Source organism: Macaca mulatta, chromosome 8, assembly GCF_049350105.2.
Source record: "Macaca mulatta isolate MMU2019108-1 chromosome 8, T2T-MMU8v2.0, whole genome shotgun sequence".
Classification (NCBI taxonomy): domain Eukaryota; kingdom Metazoa; phylum Chordata; class Mammalia; order Primates; family Cercopithecidae; genus Macaca; species Macaca mulatta.
The window spans coordinates 106,735,097-106,760,550 of NC_133413.1; the positions used below are offsets into that span (position 1 = coordinate 106,735,097).

The 25,454-nt window shown below is 44.5% G+C and overlaps 2 protein-coding genes across 4 annotated transcripts in view; one reads left to right on the plus strand and one right to left on the minus strand.

Moving 5' to 3' along the window:
* Positions 1-25,454, plus strand: part of PTDSS1 (phosphatidylserine synthase 1) — a 95,291-nt gene that overhangs the window by 68,837 nt on the left and 1,000 nt on the right. The window contains exon 12 of one of the 3 annotated variants that reach the window (XM_077942421.1): positions 1,163-2,247. The exons of 1 other annotated variant lie outside the window; for it this stretch is intronic. In XM_077942421.1, the coding sequence (XP_077798547.1) occupies positions 1,163-1,272 (110 nt within the window). In that variant the 3' untranslated portion in view covers positions 1,273-2,247. 3 annotated transcript variants of the gene reach the window in all.
* On the minus strand, positions 17,816-18,239 carry LOC106999869 (small integral membrane protein 15-like). The gene has a single exon (XM_028852783.2). The coding sequence runs from the start codon at positions 18,163-18,165 to the stop codon at positions 17,953-17,955; it is 213 nt and encodes a 70-aa protein (XP_028708616.1). The 5' UTR covers positions 18,166-18,239; the 3' UTR covers positions 17,816-17,952.

Sequence of the window (25,454 nt, forward strand, 5' to 3'; positions counted from 1 at the left end):
ATTGGGAAGCTTGGCTGAGGAAAGAAAATTACAAATACTAAAGACTGAATTTTAGTTCACAAAATTGCTCAGAGAAACGGTGGGCCAATGGAGAAGAAAGCGCTCTGTTGCAGTCATTCTCCAAAGTTCTTTTGGCATCAGGCTCATTAAAGATCTCCCAGGGGAGATACTAGCATACACTCTGCTGAGTTGCTGGCTGCCCTTTTGGGGAATTTCTCCTGAATCACGGAATTGATCAGTGAGCGACCCGTTGTGAAATCTGATAGAGATGGGCAGAGGAGCTCCCCAGGTATCTTATTTAGAACCATGCCCTTACAAACAACCTTGGCACTCACAGGATCTCCACTGAAAAGAAATAAGCAGTAGTAGAGCTGTATTTACTAGATGGAATAATAAAAAAAGAAAACAAACAAAAACAGAAGTCTTCTGAGCGGGGAAAGAATCTCTTAGTCTAAGCCAAATGCTACTTACAGTGGAGACAGTAACTCTGGTAACTTTTTCTTTGCTGGCAGCCTCAGGTGGCGATTTCCTATGGGGCTGGATCAGAGCCCTGGGGCAGAGAACCCTTTGACTTGGCCTCTAGGCCAAGCAGGGACTGACCACAGGCTCAGCCGGAGGGCAGAGGCTGCCCAGTGCCCTCCCTCATGGGCAGCAGGGGCCTGAATTGTAAAGATGTTCTCCAGATCAAGTGGTAGAGGGCGTGAAATAGCTCTGATTTTATAGTGTCAAGAATCTTTCCCGACGTCGGGTTTAGAAGGTGGTGTGGAGCAGGTGAAGGGATGGAAACCCTTGGTTGCAAGGCAGGATGGGTACCGCATGGTGTGTGTTCTAATTGCCCCTCGTTCGGGCTTCCATTTCACTTGTGTTCTCACTTCTGGTCCTCACCATCATGACCATGTCCATCATACACAGGGCAGATGTACACACGCTTCAGGAACCACCCAGACTTTGGGGGGCTGTTGCGTTGAACCCTGTGCTGGGCGTGTGCTCCTTCAGTACTAGTTCTTGGAGAGCTTCGCCTTCATTTATGAATGAGGCCACTAGGGGGAGTGCACGTATCAGGGAAGAACCTGTACCCCGGGAAGCCTAGGGCGGTCTGGAAAGGGACAGCCACCAGTCTCCAGAGCCCAGGGTGACGGTGTGCTCTGATTCCTTTGGCCAGGTTCTGAAGACAGCCCACCCAAGCACGCAAGCAACAACGAAAGCCATTCTTCCAGGAGAAGGAATCGGCATTCCAAGTCAAAAGTCACCAATGGCGTTGGAAAGAAATGAAAAACCCTGGTTAATCAAAGATGTTCCAGAGTGCCTAGAACTGAGAGGGAAACGGAACTCATTTGGATCTCCCTGTGAGGAGGTCGAGGCGCACAGGGCAAGCAGGAAGAGGCGAGGGCACTTGGGGGTCATTATTTGAGATCGTAAGTCTTGTTTCCCACAGACCTGGCCGCGTCAGGCAGCTCATCGCCTGGGGGCCTTTGCCAACGTGGGTTCTCTTCTAACTTCAGCACTTGGCATGCGGTCACCGGTAGCAGTGCGGTGTGTTGGAGGGAAACGGTAGCTATTCCTTACCAGTTGCCAACAGCAGCTCCTCGCCTGCTGTATCGTGGATGCAGCATAAACATCTTCAGACAAGGCATTAACCCCATGGTTAATGGACTGGTCGCCAGTTTTTATTTTATTTTTATGAATCTACCTTTCCATTGATTGATTTAAGTTCAGGCCACTTTTCTGTCTTTTATTTGGTTACTGTTGTTATTTGTTTTTAAGTTAGGATGCTTTTTAACAGCCTTTAGAAGCCGCTGCTGAAATTGACATTGGGGGAAGGCTTCCCCTTCCTTCTAGAGCAGAAAAGGGAGAGAGGTGTTGCATTCCTGTTTGGTAACCTCAGTCTCCTGTAAGACCTTCCACCACATGGCGAGTGTACACCAATCAGGAGAGGGTAGCTGCCTGCATAGGAGCCTTGCTTCCGATTATTCCCTTCCCAATGTTATTCATCCGGACTTACCCACAGTGCACAAAAGCAAACCTGCTGGAGAGGCAGTGAACACCACAGCTTCTCCCCAGCCAGGTGCCTTTTACATCGGGTTTGTTCTCCTTCCATGGTGTGTTGCTGACATTGTCACTGAGTCCCATGTGAGGTGCTGGTGAGTATTACCTTTCATCTGTGCCATGCTCTAGAACCTTGACCCTGATAGTTCACCACCTCTGATGGATCCCTGTTTTAAATAAAACAATTCACGTTAAAGCCTATCAAAGGTCTGTCTGTAAAATGCACATTTTCTTGCATCCTACTGGTATCTTCCATTGATTGTAAGCAGTCAGTGTGTTTTTCAAGTGACTTTAGGACAGTATATATGTGTTTTATATAGTGAGAAGAAAAAAGAAAAGATGTGTATTTTAAAGGGCTTATGGATATATATGTCCTACTTCTTAGACTTGCCAAGTGACCAACAGGAAATGAACAACATAGTCATTGTTTTTTCCTGTGGTAATGGTTTCCAAGTTGGATTTTTTTTTCCTCTAACAAGAGGCCAGTACCCAGTTGATTAGCTTACAGATACCAACTCACTGAAAGTAATCTCTTTTGTGCCCTCATTTCACAGAGCACAAAGGTTCGTTTCGATGTCTCTTCTTCTTTAAGGAAATCTTTAACCATAGAAGTGTCATGTGTTTCTTTTTCTGCAAAAGAATTCTGAGATGAAGGGGTTGAATGAATCATGCCAGCCAGGGTCACATCCTGTCCTCGGGGGGCCCAGGGCTCAATAGGAGATTCTGCGGGAGTGGAGAAGCGTCAGTGGCAGCTCCGCTCCCTTGGCAAGTGAGGGGTTTGGCTGTGATGAGCCTCAGCTCCAAGCTCTTAAATGTCCTCCAGCCAGCATCCGCCTGCTTCCCACAAAAGGATAGAAGAGAGGCAAAGTGTGTGTTTTATAAAAGCTGCCTGCACTTTTATAACCGATCAAAGAGGCCATTTTTAAACGTAGGTACAATTTAAACATGATCGTACTTTGCAAATAAATGTCTTTTGTTTCATCCTGTGTTGTGTATCTCTAAGCATGACATACTTGTGCCCATTGGACACCTGTCTCTTCTTTCTCGTGCCTGTGGTGCCTCACTGAGTGTTTCCGCGTTCACTTTCCGGGAGCGCTGGGCCTGACACTTTCATACTCGTCTGACTGTAGCCTTGGCCCAACTGATGGAGCATGTGTGCTTCCTCCGTGGCCAGCCTACAGGAGGCAGCTGTTTCACAGGTGGTGAATTCGACTTTACTGTGGCGTTGTGAAGAGCAGGGTGCACAGGAGACAATTTTTTCTCCATGGATTTGTAAGAAACAGCCAGGAAAGTCCTCAGATACTTTCCATGCCCTTTCTTTGAGTTGAAACTTTCTATTTCCCTTCAGTAAGAGCTCTTTACTATAGTACTTACAAAACCAGTGCTTTCCATGGCTGGCCAGAACCACAGCTGCCATTCCTTTTAGAAGCCATACTGCTGGGTTTGGTCTACTTTTTTCACCATTTGTACGGAAATAGACCTCATATTGATGGAAATAGAATGTATATTTCAGAATCATCATTCAATATCTGAAATGATTTGATTGTAAATGATCTCATGTTCTCTGTTTGCAAACCTCCCTCTTAAGAGACAACATTGTTTTGGACCGAAAGCATGAAGGACGGTTTATGTGTTTTTCCTTAAGTAGCATTGCATTGAGTGTTAGGTTCTTTTCCCTTTTTTTCATCCTTGGTCTTCCCAAAGCTTCTTCCCACATTTCTTGTGTCTGTTTTCACCATTCATAGAAACCTTGGCCAAACCACTCTCACCGCAATGCTAGGATGTTTCATGGACCTGTTAAGCATTTCGATGATTAAGACATCCTATCAATGCCAGTCTTATTTTCACTAGGACTCTGCTTTTACAGTAAACTCCTAAGGTGCGCACCCAGGAGAAAATAAAATTCGTTCCCAAATACAACAGGTTCAGCCTTCTTGGTCTTCCCTCAGAAGCCACCGTGTAGCACCCTGGAGTGATGCCTGTTTATGCCAAGGCCCACCCTTTGGAATTGGGAGGGTTTCGGGTAGAATCCTGCACTTACAGAGGCCCTCGGGGTCATTGAGAAGTGGAGGAGGTTGAACACAGAAGGGGAGGCTGAACACAAGGTGGGGAAGAAAAAATGTAACCATGGGCAGCCAGACTGAAGCTACCCCTTTAAATACGGGGTTGGGGGGTTAACATGCACACTCTCTGGAATGTGCTCAGTGACTGCTGCAGAGTTCCTGGGCCCACCCTAATGTTTACCAGGTGGGCGTTGTTTATATGGTTCTTATTGTTATGACAACTAGAATTCCCACAGTAGACCAGATAGTGCTCCATACCATTTCCCATTTATAGGATTGAAATCAAGATGTAAGGAGAGCTGACTGGGTGTGGGACTCACATCTGTAATCCCAACACTTTGGGAGGCTGAGGTGGGTGGATCGCCTGAGGTCAGGAGTTTGAGCCTGACCAATATGGTGAAACCCCATCTCTACTGAAAATACAGAAATTAGCTAGCGTGGTGGCGGGCGCCTGTAGTCCCAGCTACTCGGAAGACGGAGACAGAAGAATTGCTTGAACCCGGGAGGCGGAGGTTCCAGTGAGCCGAGATCGCGCCACTGCACTCTCCAACCTGGGCGATGGGCGAGACTATAAAAAAAAAAACAAACAAAACTGTAAGGAGAACTAAGACGTCTGTCTGTCAGTGTTCCATTACATAGTACACCTCTTTCCTTCACATACGTGTGCACATTCCCAGGATTATATCAGAGATTTGGTTCTTTGCAAGGGTCAGTATCAGTAATGGCTGAGACTGGTGGGCTGCAGTCATGTTACTATGCCATAGAGGTCTTTACAGCATTTCCCTTATCACACTTTATTCTAACCTGATGATGGGCCTATCTCAGGTGAAGATTGCAATAGTTTCCTTAATTGAACTTTGGTATTTGATGCATTAAATAAATATGGTTTTTCAATTTTGCTATCTTCTGTGAATTTAAAGGAATTATTTCATTGATGTCTACCAAAGAGGAGAAAAAACAGTCGGATGTGAACTTTTTTTAGTTTGTAGGAATGCTGAATTGTAAAAATCTTCCTTTTCTTCCATGTTCACTAAAAAATGCCTTTAGTCCATTTCAGAAAGTTCATCTGTGACTTGGTCTACTCTGATATCCCCTTTCCTGCAGCTTGTTAGGTGGAATTTTGAAGCTGCTTTTCCTGCAAAGAGATATTCATTGTCACAGTCTAACAGTGTTCGAGGGTTTGCAACAGGGCCAAGTACCTCCAAGGCCTCACAGGGCTAAGCTGAATCTATCCCTTGTAATAATACTCTGATACTCATAATACTCTGGTTGAAGCCTGGTCTCTACCTCCATATTCAGTACACCTGGCTGGGGAGGCGGGTGACAGCAAGCTTCCTGCCCGCTTTCCTGGCAAAAGGGACTCCTAAGCCCCAGCATTGTTGTCCTCTTGGACAGAGAGGAGAAGGGTGTTGGCAGATCCCTTCCCCTCTCGTAACCCCAGTGAGGACAGTAACATCATTCAGAACATAGAATTTACCCAAGGGTTTTGCTTTCACAGCTGATGCGACCAACCACCCAGCCTCTTTAAGTGATCTGGGCTCACGCTTGTACTTCTTGTGCCCAGGAGTTAATTGCTGGTTTTTCTTTGGTACTGGAATGCTCAAGACATCACCCTGGCCAGGGTCTGCAAACTGTGGGCACCGACAGTGCCCTGCGGTGGCAGGAAGATTTGCTCAGAGCTGCGACCTCCTGCCCCTCGGTGCAGTCATCCCGGGGCGTCAGAGCCTGGTGTTCCAGCGTAGGGTGTGGCCCCTTTCTGGATGCTGAGTAAAGGAGACTCTTGTGGCTTTACAAACCACAGGAAATGAAGTTTGTCTGTCTTCAAAAGAAAATTGGTTTTCTAACATTTGAGACTAAAAAACCCAAAATACTTCATTTTCGTATCTGAAGTATACACACAATAGCTTTCATTAGAGAGTCAAATTACAGGCAAGGTTTATGTAACAATCCATACTGGAAATCTGGGCTGTAAGCCTGACTGTTCCCACCCGCCCGACAAAGGGCTGTTTGGGCTCATTCTCATCTCTCCAACTGCATATGTCATGGACTGATTAGGTATTTTATGAGTGCAGCGTGGGAAAGGCTTAAGAAAGATCTTCAGCTTTCAAAATGTTAGGGATCCTCCACCTCTCTTAGAGTGGATGAAATCCAGACCAGGAGCAGGGGAATAAGAGTTCACTAGGGCCACTACTAACATGACTTCCAGACAGAGGCATTCAGAGGATTGGAGCCTTCAAAACACCCCTGTGTGGGGCTCTCCGCACCCCTTCCCTCTCGTCCCTGAATCCTCCCAGCAGCCCAGCCGTAGTAACACAAGCTTGCACACAGAGCACATGGCCAGGAGGGGCCGGAGGGGGAGCCGCCAGAGCAACACAGCCTGAGGCTCTGGGCCAGGCTCTTCCCCTGGATTCTTGTGCACATGTCTTACTCCCATCAGCAGACCACAGCCCCATAGATCCTCGCTGTCCCCAGAGCTGGCAAATGGATGGCAAGGAGCTAGTTTCCTGGTGACCGCCACACCTTTGCTCCTCCTCCTTGGAAGGAGACTCAGATGTCAGGTGCTTGCGTGATTAGAGATGGCCACACCTCCAAGCCACTCTTCAGATGACTCTGGGGGTGGTTGGCTGGTTGCGTGCTCTATGGACGGAATAACTGGTGTTGGCCTTCATTGTCTTTTGTGTCCTGTGAGTAGACAGACTCCGGCCTCGACACCCCTGTGTTTCTGTGGCCTGAAGTCAGTCGAGATGCCACCCTTGAACAGGGTCCCCATATTCCACGTGGGTTCTTTCCCAGTGTTTTGACGCATTCTGCAAACTGTTGGAAGGCAATTTCTCTCCCCTGTAGCAGCTCCCTCTGCCCTCAGGAATGTGATTTACAATCTGATGAGGCCATAAACCTCTACTTTTCACATCTGAAAAACAGCAAAGTATGGGAAAGAATGTAAATTATAAATACTGAATTCCTATGGTCAGCACTAATGGAATGGCCTGGGTGGGTTATTTTTTTAATATGGTATGCATATGGCTTTAATTTCTAAGGGGTTGGGTCCTCCCCCACCACTGTATTTCTTGGGAGAACAGATAACAGCAAAATGTCCTGCTGTGATACAGTGTTTTTCCAAAATGAAAAAATAGCATTTTTCTGATGACTCACTGGTCAAATACTTTGAAATGCCACTCTTCGTGGAGGGGGATGGGATGGTAGGTGACAGTGACATTTCCATACTTACCACCTTGGTGATCTGGTGTCTCTCCACCCCAAAATAACCCCCAATGTTCTCACTTAGCAACCTCCTCCCACCCCACCTTAACTTTCTAGGAGGGGGTTTTCGTATAAGATTTTTGAAATTCTCTTCCCATCTCTCTTATCAGTCAAGGCTCTGCTCCCTAACTGGGAACAGACTTCTGATTGCCGCCACGAGCAAGAAAGACAGCCACAAAGCAAAGAGGCTGTGCAGGTTTGAGTTTCCATTCTAGCGGTGGGTCAGCACCTGGCTTAGATTTCACACCCTGGGCAGCAGCAGCCCCGCGCTTTGCTGAGGTGGGAAAGAGCCGCCAATCACTGCGTGAATTCCTGCTGCTGTTCTCAGACCACAGAAGCCAATGTGTGGTATTGCTGTGCTGGTGTTCAGCATTTTCCCCCTTAAACCCTCCCTCGTCCCAGTTCAAAATGATGGGTGAAAGCTGAAAAAACACCCAGAGCCCAAAGTTCCCAAACTCCTATTATAACAGCCCACACCTGCCGCAGCATCTATGAAAGTGAATAGGGCCGTGTCTTTCTTGGTGTGGTCAGTTAAGTATGCTGACGGTGGAGGAGTGTGCGTGAGAATAGGATGCCTGAAATGGCAAACATATCCACCCACAGAAACACATAATCTCACAAACACCTATTCACTCAACACTCACCCTTTGTGTCTTCTGCCGCTTTCTGTGGACCACATTTGAGTCACAAAATCCCAGGCTCAGCTTGAGTGCAATCACAAATGTATCCACCTACAGAAACACATAATCTCACAAATACCTATTCACTCACACACTCACCCTTTGTGTCTTCCTGTCGCTTTCTCTGGACCGCATTTGAGTCACAAAATGCCAGGCTCAGCTTGAGTGCAAGGCTAGCCAGACCACACGTAGGGCATGAAGGAGAGGCCGTTGTGGTTCTCAGTAACATCCACGTATGTTTATGCTTTGGCCACCCAGATCACCTCAGCTGCAGGTCCATTCATCAATACTGTGTGTCTGCCAAAGAGTTTCTGTTTATGTACATCTAAGAAATTTCAACAGAAAGGAGATAAGCCCAACACCATTATCCATTAAAAAAAAAAAGTATGCATCTTGTTCTCACTTATAAGTACCCTTGGCCAGGCGCGGTGGCTCATGCCTGTAATCCTTGCACTTTGGGAAGCTGAGGCGAGTGGACCACTTGAGGTCAGGAGTTCAAGACCAGCCTGGCCAACATGGTGAAACCCCGTCTCTACTAAAAATACAAAACATTAGCCGGCCATGGTAGCAGGTGCCTGTAACTCCAGCTACTCAGGAGGCTGAGGCAGGAGAATCGCTTGAACCTGCGAGGCGGAAGTTGCAGTGAGCCAATATCGCACCACTGCACTCCAGCCTGGGTGACAGAGTGACTCCGTCTCAATAAATAAATAAATACCCATTAAGCAATGGGTGTACATGGACATACAGAGTGAAATAATAGACACTAAAGACGACAAAAGGTTGTGGGGGAGGGTTGAGAAATTGCCTTTTGGGCACAGTGTCACTTTGGGTGATGGGTGCACTGAAAGCCCAGGCTTCACCACTCCTTCATACATGCATGTATGAAATCTGCACTCGTACCTCCTAAATACACACATTTTAAAAAAATTAATAATAAAAAGTTGGCTTAAAAGCAACAGTGGCAGCCAGGCATGGTGGCTTATGCCTATAATCCCAGCACTTTGGGAGGTCAAGGCAGGTGGATCACCTGAGGTAAGGAGTTTGAGACCCGCCTGACCAATATGGTAAAACCCCGTCTCCACTAAAAATACAAAAAAAAAAAAAATAGCTGGGTGTGGTGGCGTGCGCCCATAGTCCCAGCTACTCAAGTGGCTGAGACAGGAGAATTGCTTGAACCCAGGAGGCAGAGGTTGCAGTGAGCCGAAATCACGCCACTGCACTTTAACCTGGGTGACAGAGCAAGACTCCATCTCAAAAATAATAATAAATAAATACATGAAAGCAGCAGCGGCTTCCCCTGGTCCAGATGGTGCCCTCTTGTGTAGACAATGTTGTTAAATGCATGCCCATCAGCTGGAGGACACTCGATGACACACTGGAATGCGGAAAGAGCAGGGCAGATGAAAGAATCACCAAACACCCTCTGAATGAGCACTCACATCAGTCAACAGGAAGTCTCTGCTATATTGTGATCAGTTTTCACTTTCACGTTGTTGACTGTTATGTTAATAGATTATGAAATGGAAGTGATAAAAAAAGTGGATGCATCAGCCTTGTATTTGAAGTCAGTTTTGTAGGGAAAACTTACAAAGGGAAATGACAGAATCAGAGTTCTAGAGTAATGGATGCTCCAAAATGTGATTGTTGGCCTGTAAATTATCTTGTATTGTCACGGGTTTTTCAGGCGACATTGCTGCGAGCAGCAGAATTGCCTTTTAGGTTTGGAACAATGGTGTAAATACAACTTCTGGCGCTCTGCTTCAGAGCCGGCCAGCTTCATGAAATCTCACCCAAAATGGGCATGAGAGAGTTGGCCCAAGGACAGAAACAAGGGTCTGCATCTTGTGTGAGATCCACTGCCTCAACCTTTTTCATTTGTACTGTTTTAGCCCTTGATTTTTAAATATTGCAAATGGTTTTATCTTGTTTTAAAAAATTCTTTAATGTCCAGCTGCTCCAATTGGGAGAGGGAAAAGGAATATTGAGGTTTTCCAAATAAATTGTTTAATATTTAATAAGATATTTAATATCTTATTTTCACTAGGACTCTAGGATAGTGACATCACCTTTGTGCTGTTGAGTTGCTAATGTTACTGGCATGTGATGTTTTTACCCTCCTTGGCAAAATAATTTCTATCAAAGCTAACGCTTCCTTAGGCTGTGTGCCATGCCCCTTCCTTCGTGCCTTTCATGGATTTTCTGATTTATTCCTCACGAGATCTTCACTGCTGTTGCCCCATTTTACAGATGGAGAAACGAGAGGTTTGAAGAAGTTAAGTAACTCAGGTAATCTTCTAGAATGCAGATCTTGATCCTCTACCTGAGATGTGAGAGTGGAAGAACTCTAGCTCACACACCAGATTTTTCTGGTTCAAATCCTGCCCCTACCACTAACAAGCTGTTTAACTTTGGGCAAGTTATTTCATCGCTGTGCCTCCGTTGCCTCCTCTGGGAACTGGGAATGATAATACGTACCTCACAGGGTTGTTAAGAAGAAATCCCAAAGGCATCTTTTACAAGCACGTACAACAGTGTCCAGCCCGTCATGAGTGTTCAGTAAATATGTGCTGTTATCACTGCTACGCTGACTGCCTCTTTAGAGGCAGGGACACATTAAGAGGCAATTGTGATAAACTAGGCAGGAGCTGGTGAGGACCTGAACTAGGGCAGCCTTTGGATGGAGAGGAAGAAACAAACCAGAGAGACCTTACAGAGAGAAGCAGTGGGGCTTGATGCCAAATGAGAGCGATTCAGGATAAAGCCCATACTCCTTGGCATCTCAAGGGAGCACCAGGATCCCACCCAGCTATGTGTCCAGCATCAGCTCCTGCTGATCCCTACATCTCCATGCTTCTCCCTTATGCTTAGCACTGTGGAACCACTGGGCCTCCACACAGCCCTCCAAGTGCACCACACTCCCAGGCTCCTGCCTGGAATGCCTGCCCCTGGCATTCTGCCTGGCAAGCTCCACTCATGCTTCAAGTCTCAGTGCAAACACTCTACACTCTATTTCTGTGAAACTCCCCTTATCCCCGATGCACTTGGAAGTGCTCTCCTGTGCTGTTATTCACCTCTTTGATACCGGTGCTGTTGCGGATCTCAACTAGACTCCAGGCTCCTTGGGTGTTCATCCCCAGCACCTGGCACGCAGCAGGTGTTCAATAAATGCTCTCAGAGTGAGATTGCAGGACAGAGGGCACAGACTAACCCTCCCTGGAGGTGACACTTCCGGTGTGGGTTGTTCCGGTTCCCTCTGATTCTGTAGAAATGCTGTAAGGGTTCTCTGGCCCATGTGCCCCTCAGCCTCCATGTGGCGGTTAGGGCCCTGCCACCTCCACTTCTTTAGCGGGCACATTCAGCTGTGTCTGAGGGCCCGCACCTGGCATTGCTTACTTTTTTCTTGTAAGAGCTCCACCAATTGTAGAAATTGATAGCCCCTGTGTTGGCATGCTAATCAGAAAATACCTTATTTCCAGGTTTCTTAGAACCTTCCTTTGGAGGTAATGACTGAGGACCAATTTCTGATCATTAGTACTTGAGCTGGGACAGGTGCCAAGGCATCCACTCTCCTCCCCCAGTACCTGCTTTGATCTTGCCAGATCCCAAAGAAGGCTATGATTTTCTTCATTGGATGCCAGTTTGTGGGTATAACTCAAACTTCAGCTTTTGTGGGATTCTCCATTTGGGGTTCACAATTCTAGAGGTTCTTTAATAAAAATAATATCAAAAGCTCTTACTCTTGAAATTTCACAAAAATGAATGCCATGTGGCCCCATTGCTAGGCTAATTCCCAGGATATTGGAAGACACCCATGCAAAGGAAGGGAGGGGACTCAAGAGCATAGCTTCATTAACTTCACAGTGAATCCACCTCTAATATAACCAGGATAACTCGCTTCACCTGCTTGGAGTTCAAGTAAGCCACATCTCATATTTTTCCAATTAACTGCTCAAATCTCGAGATGCCATTACCAGCAGGAAGTGCAGCATGTCCCTGCTGAGGCCTTCTTCCACCCCACCCAAATTCTCTTTTCTTTTTTTTTCCAAGATGGAGTCTCACTCTGTCGCCCAGGCTAGAGTGCAATGGTGCGATCTCGGTTCACTGTAACCTCTGCCTTTCGGGTTCAAGCGAGTCTCCTGCTTCAGCCTCCTGAGTAGCTGGTATTACAGGCGTGCACCACCACGCCTGGCTAATTTGTGTATTTTTAGTAGAGATGGGGTTTCACCATGTTGATCAGGCTGGTCTTGGACTCTGACCTCGTGATCTGCCCGCCTCGGCCTCCCAAAGTGCTGGGATTACAGGCGTGAGCCACCGCACCTGGCACAAATTCTCTTAACAGTAGGTATATATTCCACCCACTGGGGTTGAAGAACTGGGCGGTCCCACCAACTTGGGGGCACTATGAGGTAGGCACTCTGCTCCACAAGCTCAACCCAGGGCAGTGAACTGTTGTCCACTCTGGCGTGATACTGTTTTCCATTTCCACCCTACAGTGATAGTGCTTCCGCTTGGGCGGCTGGGTGTCACCATGCCTGAAAGTCACTCCCAAAGCACAAGACAGTGCCAGGGAGGTTGGAAGTTCAAGCCTCCAACACAGTCTACTCCACACCCAGCCTTTGCCCCATGAGGAGCCCAGTTTTCCAGCCAGGCAGCCCCTTTACTCATGAGGAATCCCTTTGTGGGCTTGGTATCCACCCAGAATCAACCTAATCCATCCAGGAGATTCCCATAAGGGCTACCTCAAAAGGAAAGAGGTGGAACCGTTGGCCTCTGGAGATTTGTCACCTCCCCGGAACAACTTGCTAATGGAGAGTATTGCAAGTGGGTGCTTCGCTGGGCCACAAAAGCAAAACAAAAAGTTCTGCTGCAGCAGGTCCCCAAGTTCCAGTTTTATGGCTCTTTCCCCATAAGGAGCTGGCTGGATCCACTTCAGTGCATCTCACAGTTCCATATGAGAGCTGCTTCCTTCCTGATGGAATCCACCGCCCTTCTGGTTTTCAGATGGGACTGCAATGTTTGTGGGGGATTTTCCGGAGCTTTGCTGAGCCCCAGGGTCTAGGCTGCCAGGGGCTGCATCTGCTCTGCATCTAGGGAAGACGTTCTTCCTTCTGTGTCTTCTGAGGCTTAGTTACTGCTCTGATCAAAAAAGAGTCCTAAAGAAAAGGCACTTCCATTGGTGGTTCTCCCCAAACTGAACTAATTATCTTTCATCCTCCTAACTCTATCCTGTCGTGGTGAGTTTAGGTTGGGGAACTATTAAATGATCTCCCCTCCTGCATCCGCTTACTGCAAGCTTTCCAGACAGGCAATGATGGACCCCTGAGAACATTTTATCCCTGAACAAAACATATTTGTGTTTTTTGAAAATGTGTGCTCTCAAGAAAGCCAGTCCCATGTGCAACAACCTCCATTTCCAAGCAAGTGACTGTGTTAATCTGACTTCTCCCTAGTGTTAACTGAGCCAAACGTGAATCATTCACTTGGCCACAGGGAGAGGTGGACTCGTCGTTCTGTAAGATTACAATCCCATAATCCACCTACTGATCTCTTCTGCTGATGGAAGCCAGAGTCTGGGCTACATTAAAAGATGACTGGGGAAATAAAACAGAATAGCACATTTTCACCTTCTTTCCTATCCAAGGAGAGTTGCTCCCAGATGCTGTATCTGCAGCCCAACTTCTGACTGGCAAACAGTTCAAGAAGAAGGCTGTGGCCTGGATGGCAGAACACCCTGCATGAGATAGCTATCACATGCTAACACATACACATGCAGACAGGGGAGACAAGGAGCAACGAAGAAGTTTGAAGGAGGGGCTCAGGGTCAAGCCTTGGTTGAACCCCTTACATTGCATAGGTCAAGACACTGAGGCCCAGAGTAGTGCAATGACTTGGCCAGGGCCACGCAGCTGGTAATAGCAGAGCCAGGGTTCAGGCCACCTTCAGATTCCTACTCCTAGCTTCTTGCCCTTGTACACCACGTCCACCCATGAGCCACTAAAGATGAACCACACGTTGCTTGTGCAGCCTTGGGGCTTCATACACTTAGAGAATGTGTCCTTTCCACCAAACTTCTTTTTCTCTTCCCTGACACCACATTTCTCATCTTCAGAAGCCAGCTCCACTCTCTGAAGCCTTCTATCACTGACCAACAGTTCAGAACTTTAAAGGGCATGTATATACAAAAATAGGTTGCAGCCAGCCAAGGATGCTTATCAAGAGTGGCAAAAAACCCCTCAAAAGTAGAGTATCAGGAGTGGCCAACCCTGAGGTGATTTGAGGTGTTTAGAAAAAGCAAAGGACTATTATTTAAAAGGAAATGGGCACAGCTTACAAACTCCACATATAGAACAAGAGTAGGAGACAAAAGAATGGGTGTTCACTCCTTGGGAATAGAGTTCAATCTGATTGTGTCTCTCTCGCTGCTGCAGTTCCTTCTGTGATTTTTATTTTCCCTTTATCAGGGCTCATAAGCCACGCTCTAGCCCTCCGCCATGCCCCTAGTCACTTTCTCCCCTCATCTCTGTCCCCAGCCATTCTGGACTGTTTCCATTGCTTGAATATTTATCAGGTCTTTTTCATCACTGAAAAAGATGAAAAAGGTCTTTTTCATCACCTACCCTGCCACTAGGAAGCTCATCTTCACCCTTTAATTCTCAATCAGAACAGTTCTGTAGCAAGACACACAGGCTAGCTCGTTACCCCCATGGCATTTACCTCCTTTTGTGAGTAACATGAAAATCTGAGGGAGCATCAGTCAGGAATCTGCCTTGACCATGAACCTGAGTTGTTTAGATTTCGTTTATATATTCTCCATCAAGAGAATCCCGTTCAAACTAGGAAAGGCAGTGCAGACATGGATAGAAGAGAACTGAAGCCCACAATAGCAGCTGACCATGTTAGGTGCAGTAAATATGCTTCTGTTGCAGTAAATATAGTGCTGAAGTTCATAGTTGTGGTGGGTTAACCCCTGAGAAACAAGAAAGTATTGTATCAGGAGAGAGAAGAGAAAAAATAGATTTTGAAAACTGCAGGTCAACAAGCTTGGTCTTAATCCACAGCAAAATTCTAGAGCAGATTATTAAATGTGACCATCTTTAAAGAAGCAAGCATTGATCACTGGGCATTAGCAGAGGTTCACTAAGAACAAGCCATGTAGAGCTAATGTTGTATTGCTTTTACACACAGTTATCAGATTGGGAGATCAAGGGAATACTACAAATGAGCAAACAGCAGAGTACATAACCCACCTAAGCAAAAATAAAATAAAATGAAGGACCCACCTCAACTTTGGGAAACGCAGTGTGCTATTATAGTTTCCGTTGAAGATTCACAGGACACATTAGCACATTAAAGGTTCTGAGAAGTCCTGCACCAGAAAACCTATTTAATACCATCTCACTGATCAAGCATTCTACAGAAAACACTTGGAAAAAATGATGTTTTGGATTAATTTCAGCAGGTGTTTTGCAAAGCTTTCTATTACATAAACTGTGAAGAGGTAGAGAAATGAAATGTGGAGTTAAAAATAGCTCACTGGAATCACAGCTGCGTAGACAACTGTACTGAAAGAGCATTAATTAATCGATGAATTGCCACCCTGTTGGAGGTCTCCAATGGATGTCTCAAGGCTCTGCTCTTGGTCCTGGCATGTTCAACATTCTTATCAGTGACTTGTATCACAACATTGAAGACCAGCTTTTAAAATGTTCAGATAGCCTAAAGACAGAGAAGCAGCTAATATGCTGTATAACAAATTGAAATACTCTCTCAAAACCAATAAATGAATCCAACAGGATCCCAATGAAGCTTATTAGAAGCAATGGTTTAAGTAAAGGATGGATGAAATGTGACTTGAAACTAGCTCATATGAAAAAAACCCAGGTTGCAGCTACATCAGGATCAGCCCAACCCAAACGTGTGACAGGTCTACTACGCTTCTTAAGTCAGTGAAGCCATCCTGGGCATGCAAATGGCATGCAGGGCAGGCAAGCCAGGCAGGATGGTCTGGCCACACTGGGTATTGAACTCTGGTCTTACAGTGCATTTCGAGAGAGACATTGACAAACCGGAGCCTATTCAGAGAAAAACCAACATCAGGAGAGGTCTAAAGAACTTGTCCCCTGAGAAGGAAAGTCTGGAGAAACCAGGTCTAGATGGTCTATAAGAGAAGATGAGAGGCATGGTGATGACAGCTGGTTTTGAAAGGCAGTGTAGTGTAGTAGAAAAGCGGTGAGTTTGTGTTCAAATCTCTGCTCCAGTACTTCCAACGGTGTGACCTTAGACAAGTTTCTTAATATCTCTAATGACTCTTAATGTCTCTAATGACTCTTCGGAGTCCTTAGATGAGAAACTGTCATCCCTATTGAGTGGGACTATTGGAATGTGTTTGGAGCAGAGTAAGTGGTCAACACATGCTTGTCTTCCCTTTATCCATGTGAAGAACGGCAGTCACGGCAATGAGAAGGGTGACTATTTGCTATAGATTCATGGGGAAAATTGGGACCAATAGGAGAATTCCCCAAAGGGAGACAGATTTGATGATGAAAAGCAGGAACTTTATAATAACCAAAAACCTGGAAAACAAAAGAACTGGCTCACTGCCTTTAGGTTGACACTGGAACTTCCACAGATACTTGTAGAAGAGATCTCTGTTTGGGGTGAGAGGTGGGATTAGATGACCCCCCCAGATCCCTTTCTTTTCTTTTTTTATAAAAGCCATGTTTAATAGTAAAACCTTCCAGTTATACTACTTAACTGAAAGAAACATCCTTTAGCTCCTTCCTTCCAATTACAGCACACTCTCATTTTGAGATAATTTATCCTTTTCACCCAATTACTACTAGGCCTAACAACGTGTTTCCCAATTTTATACCTTTCTTTACCACTTATGAAGTATGACGTCACTGTTATGCTTTACGAGTTCTTTAAAAGAAATGTGAAATTTAAAGTTTTACTTTGAAACTATTGGATCAGAAAGTATTAAATATTACTACCACATGAGTTAAAGAATGAAATAAAAAACAAAAGTGGTGTCTATATAATCGGCAAATTACTTGATAAGACATTTTAACTATTTTATAGTTCTGCTTAGCACAAGAATAAACCAGTTCCAAAGTACTACAGTGTTTAGCATTTTTACTGCAAGCTTTAGACCATAGTGTTACTCCTCTCAGCAAGCCGTCTCTAAGAAAATGGCAGTGTTTGTGAGTACAAAAATTGTTCTATCCAGTAGGTGGTATTCTACATAATCGAGATAAGAGAATTCTTTATAAAAGTGTTTTAAAAAATGCAAAATGACTTGATAATTACCATTGTCTCAAAGGTTTTAAGAAAAATGCAGCAAATAGAAGTATTCATTGATTAATATTATTTTGTTTTGAGAAAGTCAGAAATGATTCTAAGAAATAAGCAATAATAATAAAAGACATAATTAATACATTGTATCTCTTTTAAGCCAAAGCACACTTTTTACCTCAAACAATACAGTTCTAACTTTTACATTCTTAATTTCCTTTCTCCAAAATAGGACTCCATTTTAAATAGAGTTCATTTGAATTGAGTTCATAATCTAAAGTCACTTTTCCCACAGGATGTTTTCATTTCAGTACATAAACTGCTAAGCGGCAAATGACTAAGTCAGTTATAAAGAATTTGTACCACAGTGAATGATAATTTATAATAACTGTCAATAGAAACCTATAAACTTCTACACCCAAGCCTAAAAGTTACTATAGTATTGAGGTCAGAGCAAACATGATTCTTCCATTTGGTCAGATTTCATTTACTAAATAATACTGTCAAGAAATCCAAAGAAGAAACTTTAGTGGGTTCTTCCAAAGCTGCATAATTTTCCAAATGATTTTCCTCTGGTTGCAGAGCCTGTTCAGTCCTTCAATCCTTTTTTAGTCGTTTAGCTTTTGCAGTGTTTTCTTGGCATTTTGTTTCTTCTTTTGCTCCTTCTCCCTGGCCTCAATCATCTTGGCCAATTTCCAAGACAGTACAGCACTTGCTAGGAACAGTGGAGTAAGGGCCAAAATAACCGCTGTAAGGAAGCCATATGGGTCCTTTGCAGCCCATTCCACAACATACTCAGCCCAAGGCTTTATATCAAACATCCTCTCTGCAGTCTTATGAAGCCTGGGGCTTATGCTTGAGTAGCGATCTCTAACTTTGTCCTGCTATTATTAGTGACCCAGGACAATCACGACTTCAGATGACCCTTGGTAGTCTGTCTTCTTGAGTTCTACTGTATACATCTGAGAGATGATTTAAATTCTATACAATTGGCTAGCCTGTCGGGGCCGCAGACCCACGGGGGCCACGTTCACTCCTGCCCCTCGGCCTTGGCGAGCGCGGGCCCCTTGTCGCGCAGAGCGGAGGGTCCTGGGGGACCCTAGGTTGGCCCAGCCATACTTTGCGCCGCCGCCATTTCTACTGGACACTGGGAGAAAACCACGAAAACGACAGCCAGCAGCTTCCCCTACCTCGCCCCAGGGGCTCGGATCGATCCCTTTCAACTCTAAAATCCTATGATTCAAAGATACAGCTAGACTGTTTATTGTTCTCTTCTGTATGTAGTCAACTTATATATTCACCCTTCCCATTCATATATAGTACAGTGATACTTATACGCACTTACTTAAAGTTATTCCTTTGCCATTCCCCATGTATGGGTTTTTCTCTCTCCTCTATTGGTGTTCCCATTACAGCCTAGTTCAGGAGCTTGTCCACAGTGGGCACTTTGTAAATGTTGACAGACTAATAAGAGAGGTCTGTGTATAGTAACGACTATGAGTCATTACTCATAATTACTCATACAGGCATATATTTGAATTCCTACAGGACTCCTTTGGACTCACACAGGCATGTATTCAAATCTTGGCTCTACTTCTTGGGCAAGTTTCTCTCTGGGCCTCCATGTCCTCATCTGTGAAATGGAGTAGTAATATTAGCTTTATCAGATGAAATGAAATAGAATTGTTTTAAGTCCTTGGAAAAATAGTAAGTATACAATGGATGGCAGATAGAATTATTTTCGTAGTTGCTATCAGAGTGAAAGTAAATCTATTTAATACTTATATAGGGGTTTTCTGACTACACAGTAAGAAGCTTAGGAACAAATTGGTTCTTCCCGCACCTACTTGTTTCAAAATATTTTCTTCTAAATAGTGTTCTTGGTTATACCCTAAAGCCTACTTAAGTCTATTCTCCCCTTCCTAGCAGCATATATGATTGGCACAAAGAGGAATCAACTGGAAATGAGCAAAAATGGAGAGACTGAAGTGGGCATGACTTTAGCCTAGCCAGAAAATCTATGCCAAGGCCCCAGCTGGTCTGAAGCATCCTCATGGGGAGTACCTGGCATGCAATATGTCCCTGCTGGCTACCGAGTGGGCCTCCAGCTGTGGCCACTGGAGAACTGGCCCTGCCCTCACCCTCTTGTTGTGCTCTGCAGAACAGGGGAAGTGTTCAAATGAGCATCCCCTCGGGGGCCCTGTGAGCCCCTCCAGATAGGTCCTGACCTTGGTTAGGCCTAGTCCAGCATGGACCATGGCCTGAACTGCAAAATAGTCGACAAGAAAGGAGGGGAGAATAAAGCACAGATGCTTTGTAAAGTTTGTAATTGTGGTAAAAAACACGTAATGTAAATTTTACTGTCTTAATCATTTTTATGTATACAGTTCAGTAGTGTTAAATATATTCATATTGTTGTGCAACAGAGCTTCAGAACTTGTGAAACTAGGCTGGGAACAGTGGCTCACACCTGTAATCCCAGCACTTTGGGAGGCCGAGGTGGGTGGATCACCTGAGGTCAGTAGTTCAAGACCAGCCCAGCCAACATGGTGAAACCCCATCTCTACTAAAAATATTTTTTAAAACTCTCCAGGGGTGGTGGTGGGCGCCTGTAATCTCAGCTAGTCAGGAGACTGAGGCAGGAGAATTGCTTGAACCCAAGAGACGGAGGTTGCAGTGAGCTGACACGATGCCACTGCACTCCAGCCTTGGCGACAGAGTGAGACTCCAGCTCAAAAAACAAACAAACAAAAACAAAACAAAACAAAACAAAAACTTGTGAAACTAAACTCTTCCCCATTAACCAACTCCCCACTTGCCACCCCGCCTTGTTCCCAGCAACTGTCATTCTATTTTCTGTTTCTATGAATTTAACCACTTTAGATACCTCGTATAAGTAGAATCATACTTTATCTTTTTTATGTGACTAACTTATTTTTCTCATCATAACATCCTCAAGGCTCATTATTGTTAACCTCAGTGGCATTATTCACAGCAGCCAAAAGGTGGAGGCAACCCAAGTGTCCATCAATTCATGAATAGGTAAATATACACAAATGGTAGTATATCCATACAATCGAATACTGTTTGTCCATAAAAAGGAATAAGGTACTGAGACATGCCACAGTGTGGATGAACCTTAAAAACACTATGACACATGAAAGAAGTCAGTCCCAAAGGCCACATGTTCTATGTTGGTATTCATATGAAACTCCAGAAGAGGAAAAGCTGTAGAGACAGTAAGTGGATTAGTGGTGGGCAGCACTAATGGGAGACGGAGGCAGGAAGATTGCTTGAGCTCAGAAGTTCACCACCAGCCTGGGCAACATAGCAAGAGCCCGTCTCTTAAAAAAAAAATTAACAACAAAAAAAATTAGCCCGGCATAGTGGCATGCACCTGAGGTCTCAGCCACTGGGGAGACTGAGGCAGGAGGATGGCTGGAGCCTAGGAGATTGAGGTTGCAGTGAGTTATGATTGCCCTCCTACACTCCTGCCTAGGTGACAGAGCAAGACCCTATCTCAAAAAAAAAAAAAAAAAAAAGGTGTAGATTAGTGGTTGACTAGGACTACAGGGATGGGGCAATGGAGGTAGAGTGATAGCTAAAAAGTACAAGAGTTCCTTTCTGAACTGATAAAAATGTTCTAAAATTGACTGTGGTGATGGTTACACATACCTGTGAATATACTAAAAACCATTGAATTGTATACCTTATTTTTTTTTTTTTTTTTTTTTTTGAGACGGAGTCTGGCTCTGTCACCCAGGCTGGAGTGCAGTGGCGCGATCTCGGCTCACTGCAAGCTCCGCCTCCCGGGTTTACGCCATTCTCCTGCCTCAGCCTCCCGAGTAGCTGGGACTACAGGCGCCCGCCACCTCGCCCGGCTAGTTTTTTTTTGTATTTTTTAGTAGAGACGGGGTTTCACCGTGTTAGCCAGGATGGTCTCGATCTCCTGACCTCGTGATCCGCCCGTCTCGGCCTCCCAAAGTGCTGGGATTACAGGCTTGAGCCACCGCGCCCGGCCTGTATACCTTATTTTTTAAACCACTGTATTGAAGTATGACTGATATACAAAAAGTTGTACATATTTAATGGGGATAAGCATACACTCATGAAACCATCACCACAATCAAAGCCATAAACTCATCCATCACCTCCAAAAGTTGCCTTCTACCTCCTTTATATATTTATTTTTTTTAAATAAATTTGTTTCTTTTGTGGCAAGAGTACTTAATATGAGATCTACCTTCTCAGCAAAGTTTTAAGTATACAATACAGTATTGTAACTGTCGGCTCTATGTTGTACAGTAGATCTCCAGATTTATGCATCTTGCATATCAGAAACTTCGTACCCTTTGAACAATACCTCCCCATTCTTCCCCACCCAAGCGCTGATAACCACTATACTACTCTCTGATTCTATGAGTTTGACTATTATAGAGTTGTCATAAAAGCGAGATTGTGCACCCTTTGTCCTTCTGTATCTGGCTCATTTCATTTAGCACAACTTCCTCCAGGTTCTTCTATGTTGTTGCAAATGAGAGAATTTCCCTCTTTTTTAAAGGCTGAATAATATTCTACTGTATGTATGTACCACATTTTTAATCCATTCATCCATTAATGGACACTTAGGTTGATTCCATATCTTGGCTATTGTGAGTAATGTTGCAGTGATTATGAGAGTACAGATGTCTCTTCAGAATCCTGACTTCAACTCCTTTGGATGTATACTCAGAAGTGAGATTGCTGGATCATACCGTAACTCTATTTTTAACTTTTCGAGGAACTTCCATACTGTTTTCCATAGTGTTTGCACCAATTTACATTTCCACCAACAGTGTACAAAGGTTCCCTTTTCTTCACACCCTCACCTTTACACTCACACACTGGTATCTTTTGGGACTTTTTTGATAATAGCCATTCTAACAGATGTGAGGTGCTAGCTCATGACTTTGATTTGCATTTCCCTGATGATTAGTGATGTTGAGCACCTTTTCATATACCTGTTGTTCATTTGTATGTCGTGTCTCATGAAATAGCTATTCAAGTCCTTTACCCATTTTTAAATAGGGTTTTTTTTTTTTTTTGCTATTGAGTTATGTGAGTTCTTTATATATTTTGTATATTAACTTCTTATCAGATAAATGATTTGCAAGTACTTCCTTGCATTCTGTAGTTTGCTTTTTCACTTATTGTTGTTTCCTCTGTTATACAGAAGCTTTTTAGTGTGATATAATCCCACTTTTCTCTTTTTGTTTTTGTTACCTGTTTTTTGTGTAATATCGAAGAAATCATTGCCAAGTCCAATGGCTATGAGTTATTTCCCTGTTTTCCTCTAAGAGTTTTATTGCTTCAGGTTTTACCTTTAAGTCTTTAATCCATTGTGAGTTGATTTTTGCATATGGTGTGGAATTGTGCACTTTATATGGGTAAATTGCATAGTATATGAATTATGTCTTGATAAAGCAGCTTTTGAAAGAAGATCCATACATGGCAGCAGCACTGAGGGGACCTGGTGCGGATTTGGAGGAGGAAGATTTGGCCTCTCATTTCTGTTTTCTCTGCGCTTCTGCTTCATCCTTCTTCCTGTCTGAGCTGGGCTTTCTCTACTGGCTCTCTCTCTGTCCAAGGAGAAAAGTGGCTTGCTCTACGTTCTATGGCTTACTCTATATTCCAGCCAGCTGCAGTGCCCATTAAGTAGAATCTCTCACCTGATTTCCAATTTCCTGGACAGAGACATTTTGCCCAGCGTGGTCGGTGCCAGGAAGCAGGGCTGCCTGGTCCTTGCAGTCAGCACCCTCCTTAGTAAAACTGTGCAAGATGAGCAGTTCTGATCCTCAGAGGTAACAAAAGTCCATTTTCAAATTTTTTTAGATAGAACCACCATGCAGTGAGCACCTTCCATGTGCCATGTACTGTGTCAACTGCTTTCACCTCTCTAACCCCATTTAATCTCTGATTGACACTGTGTGAAAGCATGTGCTGACTCAAAGAAAACATTCTCAATTGGATTCAACTTGTGGCACATGCGTAATGTCACATCAAGGCCACAGCTGGTAAAATCATCTACTCAAGGGTAGCAAGAGGCCTCCTGCAATGGGATTACCAGCCACAGAATCTGGTTACCAGAGGGTGGTGTATTTATCTCACCAAAACACAGGGCTAGGGCTTACTCATGGTTAGTGAGCCATAGTAGCCAATAGAGAGGTGTTTCTAAAATGTGCTTTAAAACCCAATCTACTGGGAAGAGAGTCTGTTGCAAAAACCTATTTGGTTTTTGAACATTAGTCATCTGTGTGTGCCCTATTTAGAAGTCCTCCTTGGCCTTTGGTTATCCAACATCACTCTTGAGAAAGAATGAGTGCTAGTTCCTGAGGTTGAAGATGGAGAGCAAGACACAAGGAAAATCCATATTTTTTTAACTTAATCAGTGTCTGTGGAGTAGGCAGAATCCAAATCCAAACCACATTTTCCAAAAAGATTTTCCCTTAATTCTTAAATCCGTGTGTATTATATGAGAAATCTAATCCGTATGTTTCTTACTCATTTACACTTAACTCATCAAAGCGTTTCCTCTGAAGAACTATTTGATGTCCAAGGAGACCGTAGAGACTTTTTCCTTTTTACAAGCCTTTGTTCTTAGAAATAAAGAAGCTGCTGAAGTTGTATATGCAAAGAATAAATGAACTTGAACCCCAGAAAGGTTAAACTTTGTTTCAAGTAGGTTCTATCTTCGGAAGAAACAACTTTGGGAATGAGCTCTTTTTCTTTTCAAGTCTTTTTTTTTTTTCTTTTCTTTTTTTCTTTTTGTGGGGTGGGGGGAGTGGCCTCCATTTGGATGCTTGAATTTTTTGTGCCAAAATAATTCCCCCTTCAACGGATGGTAGGCACTATTAGGATATCAAGTCCACCTCCTCAAGGCACTCTGAGACGGTCAACTTTTAGTCGGCAGAGACCACACTTAATATTGATCTCTGTCTGGTAATTTGTGGCAAAATCTGCACAGAGGGAGATGCATCCTTCTGAGAGTCCAGCATATGTGATGGAAAGAACAGAGCCCACTGATGAGAGAAGTGCCATGAAACCATCAGCTGGGCCACCTCACCTGTCCTCTAAGCAAGACCACGCCCAGGCTAACTCAGAGAAAGTGAGCCCATAGTTAACTTCTTTCATCCCCCACACTCTGAAATTTCTTCCTGAATTTGCGAACATTTGTCTCTATCCTTCACTCATGTCACATTTCATTGCCTGTCTCCTAGCATAGCTGTGACCTGGGGTTATAGGGGATGGGAAGAGGTGCAAGATGCTGTTCTTGCCCCTGAGAGGTTCATCATTTGTCTCACTGAGATACAAAAAACCCAACTGAGAAGATCACCAGATGTGCTCTTGGTAAGTGTTCGGGACTTCCAAGAAGGGAAGGATGGCCAGGGAGTGACAGAATGGGAAAAGCTTCCCAGAGCAGGTGGACCCTGGAGTTGTGAATGACAGCCTGAGCATTGATGCACCATATCCAGAAGGCACTAGGCACCCAGGGCTGGCATGCGTCGGACACTCCTTCAAATTGATGTGTTAAAAATCTTTGCTTGAATTTCACCTGCTAGAGAGACTGAGGCTGAGTGCAGAGGGCATGCAGGACTGAAGGGCCAGGGTGGACCGTCTCTTTCGCCTCTACAGTTCCCAAACACACCCACCCCACCCAGCAAAACCAGAGCTGTACAGTCAGTTACCTGCCGGCTCAGTGCCCGTCAGTTACTACTTCTCATGGCCCTCGGGAACTTTACAGCCCACCAAAAGTGCTGTCTTTGTTTTCTAGTAAACACATATTTCTTTGTCTCAGTCCATGTCTAGTGAAATGAGATTTCAACTCCCCTTATGATCTGTTATGGGATATCTAACTGAGATGATGTGAAATTTGTGCAAATACTTGGCTCAATGTGTAGAGAGAAGGAACAATGCTGAAGAAGAGAAAACATGGTCTAGGAATGCAGCAGTGGCTGTTTCTCCTACATGCCAGCCTAGTCCTTGGCGTCTTACAAGCACATTCTTAATTATCTATAACAGCACCACAAAGCACATATGGTGAAGCCTGTTTCACAGAGGAAGAAGGAGGTAC

Excerpts from the sequence above, each read along its gene's own strand:
- LOC106999869 (XM_028852783.2), bottom strand. The coding sequence starts at position 18,165 with ATGTTTGATATAAAGCCTTGGGCTGAGTATGTTGTGGAATGGGCTGCA.